This window comes from Glossina fuscipes, unplaced genomic scaffold (assembly GCF_014805625.2).
Source record: "Glossina fuscipes isolate IAEA_lab_2018 unplaced genomic scaffold, Yale_Gfus_2 182, whole genome shotgun sequence".
NCBI classification, from domain to species: Eukaryota; Metazoa; Arthropoda; class Insecta; order Diptera; family Glossinidae; genus Glossina; species Glossina fuscipes.
Window position 1 is genome coordinate 19,044 of NW_023998525.1, and position 12,746 is coordinate 31,789.

The following is a 12,746-nucleotide window of genomic DNA, read 5'->3' on the forward strand; positions in this document are numbered from 1 at the left end:
AATATCTTGAAATGTCTTCTCGGAATTCGGACTACCAAATCTCAATATCTAATTTCAAACATGATGGGGATAACTTAAAGGCTACTTATATTGTCCAAGAAGCCTTAATAATAAGGTCTTAAGGCTGTACGTAAGATCGATTTGAAAACTAATGAGCTGTGAGATCCGCCGACAGTTAATGTAATCAATGCTTGTTATGAGTTATGTTTAGGCGATCATAAGTTACGAACAAGTTAATCGAGTACGTAACTTGCACGTTCCTGGCATAATGCTTTTGGGTTTTCAATCAAAAAGTGAATTCACAAAAATTGTTTGCTGCAAACCATGCAATTTTATATATCCGCATGACCGCCATATTTTGGGATCAAAAAGACTCTTTCGGGCATTATGGGAACGTTGTCGCGACTTCGATAAAGTCACCGTATGTTTATTAACTAGCAAAAGTAAATCTATGCTTCATTATGTTGCTCTGATTCCCGTCTCTCGCGAGAATGCAACGGTGGATTCTTATCATTCCTTACTGGCGAATGATAGCTTCAAAAATGTTTGTTTACCTTACAATTACTATGTAAGCCACGTGGATTTTTAAGGACTAGAATTCATTGGAAAATCATGCCAGCGACGTAGGAGTAGTAGTAGTCTGTGAGAAACTAGTTCGTAAATTACGCTTGATATACCATCCGAGTCTGTTGAGTGACCCTAAAATGGATCATCTGTAAAGTAAATTGTTCGCATTGGCATTTGATTAAAAATTTGAAACGATAGGTTCGCAATATTTTCCTGATCCTCAATCACAAGGTACTATTACTGCTAAATTGTTTTTGGAATTCGAAGAAATATTCGGTTAGGATGCAGAACCGGCTAAGAAAAGAGCAGCCAGTAACTCGTCATTAGCTATTCATTGCTGTAGTTTCCAGGCAGGTTTATTTTGCCGAAACATTATTGAACAGAAAATTAAAAATATTTCCATTATTCCAACTTTTTCAACACAAATATTTGCATGGGAGTTGTTTTAAAAAGGGCACAATCAAATCGATTTTTAACAGAATTTGGCCCTGGACACGTCGGTTTATTAAACTTAAGCAAAATGCATTGGCTATTGCTCTCTATAAGTTGAAGACATAAATGGTCGGGCGGTCATCAGACGGAGAGGTGCATTTAAATCGATTCAAAAATAAATTTCAAATTGATTGGTATAAAGTAAAATGAATCTCAACTCCAACATCCGCACACGCTTAATGTACCCCTATCGCAGGTCGTGTAGGATACAACTATGTTCCATTTGGAATAATGCATTCGATAATCTTGTACTTGTTTTTATTCCACTTCATACATTGCGTGCGGATCGGCTCTAACCGTATGGTATGCGCATACATACATATTGATGTAATCATCTTTTACAAATATTACGTGTATTGTTCCGTTTATTTCTCTTTTATGCTCTTTTACTTTTCCACATAGAAAGCAATTTCTTTACATTTCGTTTCTTTCTAATTTTTCTTTCCGTGTCAATAATTTATTTTTAAATGATAAATTTATTTTTCATATTTTTTTTTTATAAATCATTTGCATTTGAATCCTTGTTAATCCTAATTATGTTTGCAAATCGTAGACTCTTCTTCTATTTTGCATTGTTTACTTAAATTTCATAAAATATCGTTCAATTTAATCGAATTCTTCCCTTTGTGAGTCTGTTTGCTTAGAATTTATTTGAACCATCAAATGGCAGCATTGAATTTTCAACTTGTTTAAAATCATAAAGCGACTTGTTTCCAAAATTGTCAAACCGCGTGCAACACGAAGTACCAAGACTTTGTACCAATCTTTTTTTTTATTAAGCAAATGATCATTTGCTTTTCTTTATAAAGCACACGCACTTGTTAGGAAAAATGCATATGCTTGCGTACGACCTGCTACGTTTCTCCCCAGTTTTGGCAAAAATTTGTAGTTCTCACTACCATATTTTTTAGACAGCTTTCTCCAGAATTTTATTAATGTTTTCTTTATTAGTTTGAATTAAATGTAATATTGCTTCTGGATACATATTTGGAAGTTACGCTCATATATACATGTTTAAATGCATATACATGTTTAAATGCACGTATCAAAAGGCACATGTATTAAGTTTAAAAAAAAACGCGTTAGGAAAAAAAGGCTTTTACTTTTATTACCAAAATTCATCGCACAATCAAATCTCTTAAACGTTAATTCTAACACCAAATATATAGTCAAATTAATTTACTAACGTTGGCAATTAAAATAAATTCAACACTCAATATATCGACTGAAATTTTCAACATCTGCAAGAAAAAAACGCTTGTCCGCTTATCAGGTAAGAACCAAACGAAGAAAAGGCCTCCCCATCTGCGACCACAAATTCAACAACAGATTGTTCTGTGAGTTAAGTTTTTAGTTTATAATCACTCGTTTCTTCGATGTTTCTTATAATGCGCATCAAATAATGCGATGCGTGTCACTAAGATTTTGTTGGAGACGTCCTATTTGTCCTATCTAGTAACATATTGTCTGTGTAGTGCGGTCTGTATACCAATTGAACCTTGTAACGTTCACTTTTACTTAAGTGGTAGGCTAAGAATTTCTTATACCTAAAGTAAGAGGAGAGAAAAATAAAAAAAAGGAAAAGTCTGTGCGTGCAATGGGAAGAAATGTATTGTTATCGAATTCGCCTCTTTCTAAGATGCAGTCCGTATCACTGGATCGCGGATATTTTGTTCAAGAGAAATACACTTCAAAGTTATTTTATTTGCAACTATATTTCTTTAAATGTAGGATTATTTACAATTTATTTTTGGCAATACTTTCCACTGCTTAACTAAAATATTCTTTTTCTGCTCTATTGCCTTTCACAAATATTCTATTAATAGATATTTTTACCATCATATTACTAGTACCTAACTTCATGACTTGATTTTTAATTCGTTAACCTGCTTTTCTGATAACCGTTTTCGTCGGCCTGCAGCTGCATGACGCCTTGCGAATGTGCATTTGGCTTCTTTTCTATTTAAGGAATTTATTATTTGGGAAAATGATTCAACTAGAATAATTTGGGATGTATGGTTTATGCAAATGGTACAAACACACGAATATTAATTCGCATAATTGCATTGGCACGTTAACAGGCAAAAGACATTTCAGTGTTATAAAACAACAAATCTTTGAGAGCTAGAGAAAAAAAAGAGAGAAGAGAAGCGGAGCTTGTCAGCTTAGAACAAGATAAGTAATTTGTCGCTCATGACTGGTCATTTGGATGATCGAGACATCTTCGAATCGTCAGCTTTTAAATCTATCCTTTTGTGCAAAAGACATAAAGTGGTTATTTTCCTTTTACAAAAAAAATTAATTTTTTTTAAATATATATATATATATATATATATATATATATATGTATATATGAATAAATATCAATTTTTTTCTAATAACTTATTGCTATTAATTATAAATCTAAAAAAAATTTTTGGCGGAAGAAATATAAAAATACTGGTTTAAAGAAAAGTGGCTCTAGATTTTTTTTTTCTAGAAATTAACGGTGAAACTTGAATAAAGTAAAGTTTAAAAATTGAAAATTAAAAGACTATAAATTTTAAAGGTTACATAATTATATACTTACCACACAAAAAATGCATTACAATTAAAAGCTAATCTTGAAGGATCACAAGTTTTTGAAACTACATAAAAGTTGTAAAACTTAACCGTGAAGAAAATCTGTTTACTAAAAGCATATACCTATCATACCTAAGAGTAATGTGTAAAAATTTATCAAATTGGACAAAATTGGACGAAATAAATATAAGCAATTTTTATTACCACTGACATTACAAACTGAAATGAAATGGTCCAGGTGTCCAGGGAGGAAAAAGAGGAGAAAAAGTCAGATTTGTTTTTTTTATTGGTGCGACACGACAGATAACAGTTAAACATTTAAACTGCGGTCTACAGTGAAGCCGAGTTTAAGACAACTTCATCCTTTCAACATGTATTCCATTCTTTTATTGTTTACTTGCATAATGAATCAATGAGAATAGGCTACTGTTTTGGTAAGGTAGCGAAAAGCGTGAAGAGTAACTGTCCAATAAGGATTTTGATAATGGCTTGTCGCACGGACAACCACAACAACGAACTAACGGAATGGCGACATAAAGAGCAAAAAAAACGATGATGATGTAAGAGCAGGCAGAAAGTGTGACGAATTAACGGATTGACATGGAATGCAACAGTACTAATAAAAATAGGACTTTATTAAAATGTTCTTGAGTTAATAATAATTTTTCTTTTATTACGATGAAAAAAATAAAAATTCTACGCCATTTCAATGTAGTAGCCTTCACATTTATTTTTTTTCGGGCCCCACTTCGGCAGATATTTTATATACTGTAGAATTGTCTCCTTACATTTTTGTTTGTGTGATAAAGAAACTAAAACCATATAAGTAACCAAAATAATATGGACGGACGAAACTTACTTACTTACTTATGGGCTGATGTTAAGCCGAAAACCACCCTATACCGTGCCTTCCCAATGGTATCCTTCTGCCCATGATTATATATGGAAAACCCTGTAGATGGGTCCGACGGCCTCTCTAATCTATTTTTCTCTCTTAAATACGGTCGAGGTCGAATCCATCTGCCTTAGAGCCTTGCACGAGCATAACATATAACCCGACCGTTATGCACAGTACGTTTGCTGCACCCTTTCTGAGGTGCCACTGTCGGCTCTGGCTGGTTCGTACTTACCTGTAACAGGAAAGAGACGAAGACTGAAGAGGACGGGCACAGCAATAAAACCATGGGAAGATGCCGCTCCTGAAGCCGTGGCTGAGTAATTGTTATCTCGACGGCATACAGTTGCCGGTTTTTTTCCCGAAGTTTGAAATATCACCTGAGTAGATATTTTAAACTTTTGGGAGGGCCGGAACGAAGAAATAAATACTGGCTTCTGGGAGGTACTGTAGAGGAACACTAAAGGCAGTACACCGTTTCTCACTCTGGTAGTGAACGAGTCCGTAGCATCAGTACTGAAGAAAAGTGGACACCCCGCCAGCTATGGTTTCGGCTCAGCTTTACTGAGATCTAGCGCTAAGACCGCAGAACCAGGACATCGCCTGAAGGCCGCGATCGACGACATAAAAAGCTCTTCGAGCGCTGTCCAGGCAACGGTAATGGCCTTGCCGACAAAAAGGGTTCCGTTCGAACGTGCAAGGCACGCTCAGGCCCTCTAGGGTCCTGAAAGCCCATTAATCGCCGGCACCGAGGTGCCAAATAGGCACGTCAGGTTCTTCTTCTAAGCGACTCTCCACCATGCTAAAGCCGTTTCTTCAGTTCTTAGCAGGAGTTTCACAAATGAAAGGATCGACGTAGCTCTCATAGCCTTGGATAAATGCGATACAAGGCTTTCGCAACAAGAAACGTAAGTTGGTTTATAGCACCCAATACGGGCAACCCAGAGTCGTCTTGCTTATGAGAGACGGTGTAAACTTTTCTACACTTTCAGAGTTCATACAGGGGGATTTATTGCGGCTTGGGTCGCGATGCTCTTTCCCAAGGGAAATCACTCACTCATAGTCTCCGCCTACCTATCGGGCGATGGAGAGACACCCACAGCTGAGATGATGTCCCTCACACTGAGCTGCCTGGTCGACGGTGATATTCAGAAGATAATGTTATTATTCTAAACCGAAGTAGGATACCAACGTTCTGAAATGCAATCAGGAGGAGGTGTTAGACTCTACTCTCAGCAGCTCTTACCTAAGTTCCTATATCTCATATCATCATCTCATATCATGCCAAACCTACAGGAGTACCAAACGTACGAATCGGGAAGCATATCGCTTTCTACTTTCGGAACACAGTAATATGTCGCCGTACCTCCACAGCAGTGCGGAGGCCATTGAACGTGAAGCTCACACTCTCCGTTTAAACTTACAAAACCCTACGATGAAAACTGCGCTCTAAAGACTAAAAAGTTCACTAGGGAAGAAGAAATTGTTCAACAGGCCTAAAAAGTTCGTGCCAAGTACAAGGAGGTCCTCATCACATCACGGTTGAGGCGGGCTCCCTGGACGCAGCACTGTAAAAACATAAATGGTCTAATTGAAGCAGTGTGGTTCCAAACAGCCCTAGCTGAAGACAGTAACGGATTATACATCCTAAAGCAGCCTAGCAGCAGATTACGCAAAAAGTCATAAAGAAACTGGTCGCGTCCTGATAGAGACATGCTTTCCTGGTTGTGCAGGCGACCTGGCACTTAATGGGCCGCCATGAACAAACGCTTACTGAACGCACGCAAACGGCCTTAAGCATAACCCACAAATGGTGCCAGGATAAAGGATTGCACATTAATTCACAAGAAACGGTCCTAGTTTCTTGAAAGAGAGGAAATTAACATTGGACAACGTTCATTTACAGGACTCGACTATTCAAACGAGATAATATATTTGGGTGCCTGTTTTGACAGAGGCTTAACTTTGTATCCTCATTTAAGACGGCTAATGCAAACACCGACCGGAGTAGTCTTTGCCTACCAGTCCCTTTAAGGTAAAATATGAAGTATAATTTTAAAGATGATCTACTAGTCTTATACCACCATAATCCTTCGCGTGCTAACCTACGCTGCTTTGGCCTGGTGGCCTAAGTTAAAGCAGAAAACGGCGACAAAATTAAACAAAACTCGACATCTCGCGTACATTGGTTCGAACGTGGCGATGAAATCCTGCCCAGTCAATGCCCTGCTGCGGACACGGTATGATGCAACGACCCATAGAAAGTGGCGGCATTTATAAACATCCTGAAACTGGAGGGCTAGGACCATGGTCACGGTACCTCTTCCCACTCGCTCTAATTAATATCTTTTAAGCATTTATTGTTGTTGTCTTTTATTCTCTTATCTTTAATTAGCATAATACAAAGCGATTATCACATAACCTTGGATAATTTTTAACAAAACTACACTTTTCTTCACATACATATGTTTCCGTTTATTATTTTATGTTTGTTAGTATAATTATAAACATTTCCCAAAAATAAGAGTTGAAAAACTGCATTTATGACCATAGGTAGCTCTCTTCCTCTAGAGAATTTTGGTAGTATAGTAACATGAAAACTTATCTGGCTGCAAAAGTTCCATTCGTCAATTTAAAGCGTGTAAGCATTTACAAATTGGCTCCATCTTAACATACAATTATCTCGTCTTTTAAAGTATTATATATGGAAATTTTACTAGACAGACCAATGTGTCCGGTTGGAACCTTAAGTAAGTACTTACTCTGGATTGACTCCGCAATACTGATTCGTTCCACTCTCAAAAAACTAAATGTTTCTTCCCCAGTAGCTTTTATTTACCTAAATGTTAGTGGCCTAAAGTCAAAAATTTACTTTTCCTGTTTGGCCTTCATTGAAACTTGGTTAAAGCCTAATTAACATTCGGCGGAATGTTTCCACAATTCTTTCCAGGTTTTCAAAAAGGCTTGATTAGATCACAATGGTGGTTGTGTCTTAATTGCATTATCTGCTGCAGTCCCGCTCTATTCAATTGAATTTACTCCTCTTCCAGACGTTGAAGTTATTGCCATTTGGGTGAAAATTGCCAATACAAAATTATACGTAACTTGCTTTACATTTCACCAAATGCGGATTTTTCTGTTTGTGATGTGGCAGAAAAGTGGGAACCTACTGACATAGTTATAGCGGTGGGTGACTTCAATTTTCGAGAAGTTACATAGTGTTACAGTGATAATTTTAGCTGTATGGTGCCTACAGATAAAGCTATTGTGTTTTTCAATGAATTATTTGATCGTAATTTACTGCAATACAACCGATCTTTGCTTTGCCAACTTCCCGGAGATAGTTGCAAATCGCCCTCCGGCTATTCGTTTACCTGAGGATCTGTATGATCCATCAAATTATATTTCCCTTTATTGCAGGCATGATGGTCTTTAAACTACCCTAACGTACCAAAACCAACTTTCTCCAATAAGTTGTAATGTCAAAATAAATGGCTGATACTAGTGTTGCTATCCTTTGCTATTCTCGGATGATGGATTATATCTTTTATATTGTCATATGCCCTTATGGTTGGGAAGGTTCCCTTTGAGACTTTTCTTATAGGTGACAAAATGTATCGCTGGTGTGTAACCCTAAGCTGCTCGGCTTCAGAACGCCAGATCTTCTATTTCTTTGCAAATGCCAGTAGTGGTCGGCATGAGAAAGTCCCTAACTAGGCGAATGAAACGCCTAAAATTTAAATTTGCCAACTCCAAAAGAAAAATCTCCATTTTTCTTTTCAACGTTTCTTTCAATGGCTCTGAGTACTCTGACGATATTGAAACCTCGAATCTCTTCGCTGAATACTTCCGAAGAAATCTTTCGACTGGTAATTCCGAATCAACGGTTAACTATCGATTATAGATAGTTAGGATGTGATTCCTAACATGCTCATTTCAGAATACGACGTTTTAGATGGTTTAAGGTCTCTAAAATATAGTTCTGCGCCTGGACCTAATAGGATTCCATCATATATACTTAAAACATGCTCTGTCGAGCCATGTTGTGTTGTTTCACTGATTTTTAAACCGCCCTTGAAGTCAGATGTTTTCCCTTTATGTTGGAAGGGTAATTTCCTTTATTTCAATTCACAAATGTGAAAATAAACATCTCATTGTGAACTACAGAGAGATAGCCAAGTTGGGTGTCTTACCTAAATTGTTTGAGTGTATCGTACTCTGCGTCTTGCTTTTTATTTTATATTTCTTCATTCCACCATGGCTTTCGGAAAGGAAGATCTACGAATATCTTAGTGTTTATTTGCCATATTTTCAAAGCCTTTCCTACTGGCTCTCGCACAGATGTCGTATATATTGACTGATCTTAGCAAAGCGCTTGACTTAGTTAACCATAATTTATTGATCTTCAAACTCCAGGCCTCTGGTGTCCCTTTCTACCTAGCGAAAGGTCTTATCTGTAGAACAGATCATTCCGGGGTCTGTTTAACTTCATCACGTTAGATAAATTTGCTGTCATATACAATAAAAATATGTATTACTATAGTAAACAATATATGTATTCAAAACCACGCTCAATATTATTCAACACTGAATAATATATAAATTTAATACTATGTACAATCATACTTATATTTACCAACAATTTTATAAATGTAATAAACTTCAAAAATCATACATAGACCTATGTAAAACAATGGATAAAGATGATACTAATGTAAAATTAGATATTAGTGGTAATCAAAAAATGGAATACTAAATTATAAGACTATTATTTATACTATATATAATTACACTAAGCTACCTCAACAAAACGAAACAAAATTATACACTTATTAAACAAACTTAATACTTAACACTTAACCCATCAAAAACCCAACAATGCTTATGACCCATTTTAGAATCATAATTTAATATTTTGTATATGACCCAAAATCATGTCACACGCTGCACTCTAAAAGAACCGAATTGCATCTCTGCAAAATTTCTGCGAAATGCCATCTTATTTGTATCGTTTTATTTAGAATTAGATCAATTACTATACATATATTTCTACTTGAAAAGATAACGTTGGAACGTACGTGAGAGGAGTTATTGCAAGGATGGGATAAGTGAAAGTGTGTGTGTGTGTACGGATGTAACCACGGACGGGGTTTAACGGACCGCTAAATAGACACAGACTAACGGACAGAAGAACAACACCGAAGGACCGTAGAACTGCTATGTGACGTCATGCTGTTAGTGATCCCGATAGCTGGAAAAATTTGTTAGAATTTATTTTTGTACATGTGGCTGGGCTAGAGAGGCGGCACCAAGTACAGGCTCAGCTGTGTATAAATAATTTACGCATGGCAATCATGCCATCCAAAACATATCACGGTATAATATACTGTTATGAAATTCGCTTTTTTTTTAGATACAGTCCCTATCACTGGATCGTGGATATTTTGTTCAAAAAAATACAATTCAAAGTTCTTTTATTTACAATTATATTTCTTTAAATGTAGGATTATTCACAATTTATTTTTGGCAATACTTTCCACTGCTTAACTGAAATATTCTTTTTCTGCTCTATTGCCTTTTACAAATATTCTATTAATACATATTTTTACCATCATATTACTAGTACCTAATTTTATGACTTTATTTTTAATTCGTTAACCTGCTTTTCTGGCAACCGTTTTCATCGGCTTGCAGCTACATGATGCGCCTGCAAATGTGCACTTGGTTTTTACCTGTCTGCTTTTCCGCTGCACCTGCATGACACCTCGCGAATGTGCATTTCGTTTCTTTTCTCTTTAAGCAATTTATTATTTGGGAAAGTAACTTAGCTGAAATGAACTAGATTTGGGATTTCCGTAACAATACATATGAGTGCAACGAGTTGTAAAAGACAACTGTTTTACATATTTCTTAGTAATCAGAAAAATAATTAAGAAGAGGCGAAACGTTTTGTTCTTGTAAACAAGTACAAAAGAAAATTAGTTGGACAAAGAACCGTATTAATGGATTAGTTACGTATTAACCGCAATTGAAGTGAGGACGAATAATTGCGAATTATTCCCAGCATCTATAATTAATGCAAAAAGTAGTGACAATTAAAATCAAAATTTTAACGCTTCCACAAATATATAGTCAAATAGTCGTGATCGAAATAAACACTTGCCTTAATATGAAGTTATCTCTTTGGCTGCCGTAACAAAACTGAAAAACAGGCGGTGTTGTGCTTGTATAGCTGCTGCAATCATCGCTGTGTCGTTAAAATATTCTTTATAGTTTCTGACTGTTACCAGTTGATACGAAAATTATTTAATGAGAAGGAAAATACATATATATATATATATATATATATATATATATACATGTGTGTGTAATTGAAAGAATTAGAAAAGGTTAAACGTGGACTTATAAGAAATATGGTTCATAAATGTGTCCATCTGAGCAATAAAAACAATATGTAAATTAAAGATCACTCTAATGAAAAGTGCAATTACACCATACAATCAGCATTTTTCTTCAGTTTCATTAAATAATTAAAATGCTGACCATCAATTGGTCAGCGCAAAGGTTTCTCACATTGTATAGAAAACGTTAGCTTTAAGTCCTAGCTAGTACTTTTAGATTAAAATAAAAAATAAATAAATTAAATAAAAAATAATAAAAGCAAAAAGGTTTGCATTTATTTAACTTGTCCATAATGTGTAGACGCCTACAATAGCAGAAAACAATAGAAAGCTAATAAGAAGAGAAACGTTTTCACGTTGCAGAGAAATACAGAGAATCAGAAAGTCACAAGTTAAAAGGACTTCTTAAATTCACAGTTAGACATAAATTCATAGTTTCTATATTTAATCCATGGCTGCTTTCCCGGTAATCGTTTTCATCGGCCTACAGCTGCATGACGTACCTGCGAGTGTGCACTTGGTTTTTCTTTCTTTAGGAAATTTAGTATTTGAGTAAATTACTTAGCTGGAATTAATTTGTTTACAATTGGGAATAATTGAAAAAGTTAGTACGTATTTGTTAACAATCGCTTGTTGCGTTGAAAAATCGAGTCTGAATTTAGTAACAGTAACGAAATAATTCAATAATGTATGGTTCGTTTACTTCGAAACATAAATGGTCGATCTGACGATTGTTCATTTTTCGCGCAGGATTTCAAACATTTTTTGTGATATTTTATTAAATTTTCTATTTTAAACATATTTCGATCGAATAAAATAATCAAGTATAAAGATTGTTCATTATATATCATAGCTTTCGTCTTTAAAATTTCGGGAAAAGCAAAAATCATTATTATTCGAGTTGATGTAGCACGGGCAAAGAAGATCATTATTCACGATGTTTCAATCGAGCCTTCATGAAAGCATGGAAAAGCTTGAGGACTTGTGGGTTCAAATTTTTGAGGTAGCAATCCATCTAAAAAATAAAAGAAAAAGTTAATTTCATACTAAAAAATGGAAGTAAAGCGTTGTTTAAAAAAAAGACTCAAGATATGGCTTGAGAAGTAAAAGTAAAGAAATCCATTCGATTGGAAGCAACAAAAATATGAAAAACAAATGAATGCAAAAGCAAGTTAAATTTCACTGACGCAGTTACATAAAGCAAAAGGAACGTTTAAAATGTTTTAAAATAAATTTTTATCGATAGATGATATACTGGAGGTAACCATTAACAAATAAATTTTTTTATATTTGGTGATATTTATGGTAACAATTAGTCTTTCCATGACTTTAACAATATCCACATATATTCGTTGGGATAGCTTCAGGCTACAGTTAAACATTGAAGGGGTGTAATACCGTCCCCAAGTTCCGGGTGTTGTATGGCTGAACTCCACAATATAATTCTATGAAATTCTATAAAAAATTCCTTTTGCGTATATTTTGAAGTAAAAAAATGAATTTTTATTCTTAAGGAACAAACGAAGGCAGACAACTTCATTTTAATAAAATATAATTTTTGTAGTCCTTTACATCCTTTCGCGTTTTTCAAATTTATTCCAGTAGAATATACAAAACAACATTATTGTTTTTTTACTTTGTTTATTTACAACCGGATTTTCATACCGCAGTGTAATGCTCCGAATGGGCTTAAGAAGATTTTCAAGATGGCATTTGCGGTTTACGCGTTATCTCCAAATTCCAATTTCATTCGTGTCGTCTTCATCATCGCCTGCAAGATCGCTTTCTTAACTGTTGTTCCAGTCGATGGACGGTAGTCAACACTTTTT

General features: G+C 35.3%; 1 protein-coding gene across 1 annotated transcript; it reads left to right on the forward strand.

The window, feature by feature from the left end:
• Positions 1–211: 211 nt before the first annotated feature.
• Positions 212–719, forward strand: LOC119641838 (ATP-dependent DNA helicase 2 subunit 1-like; the record flags this gene model as incomplete). Its single annotated transcript, XM_038040711.1, is given in 2 exon segments — positions 212–583; positions 585–719. Coding segments are annotated over 2 exon segments (507 nt in total), but the record flags the coding sequence as incomplete, so codon positions are not given.
• Positions 720–12,746: the final 12,027 nt, after the last annotated feature.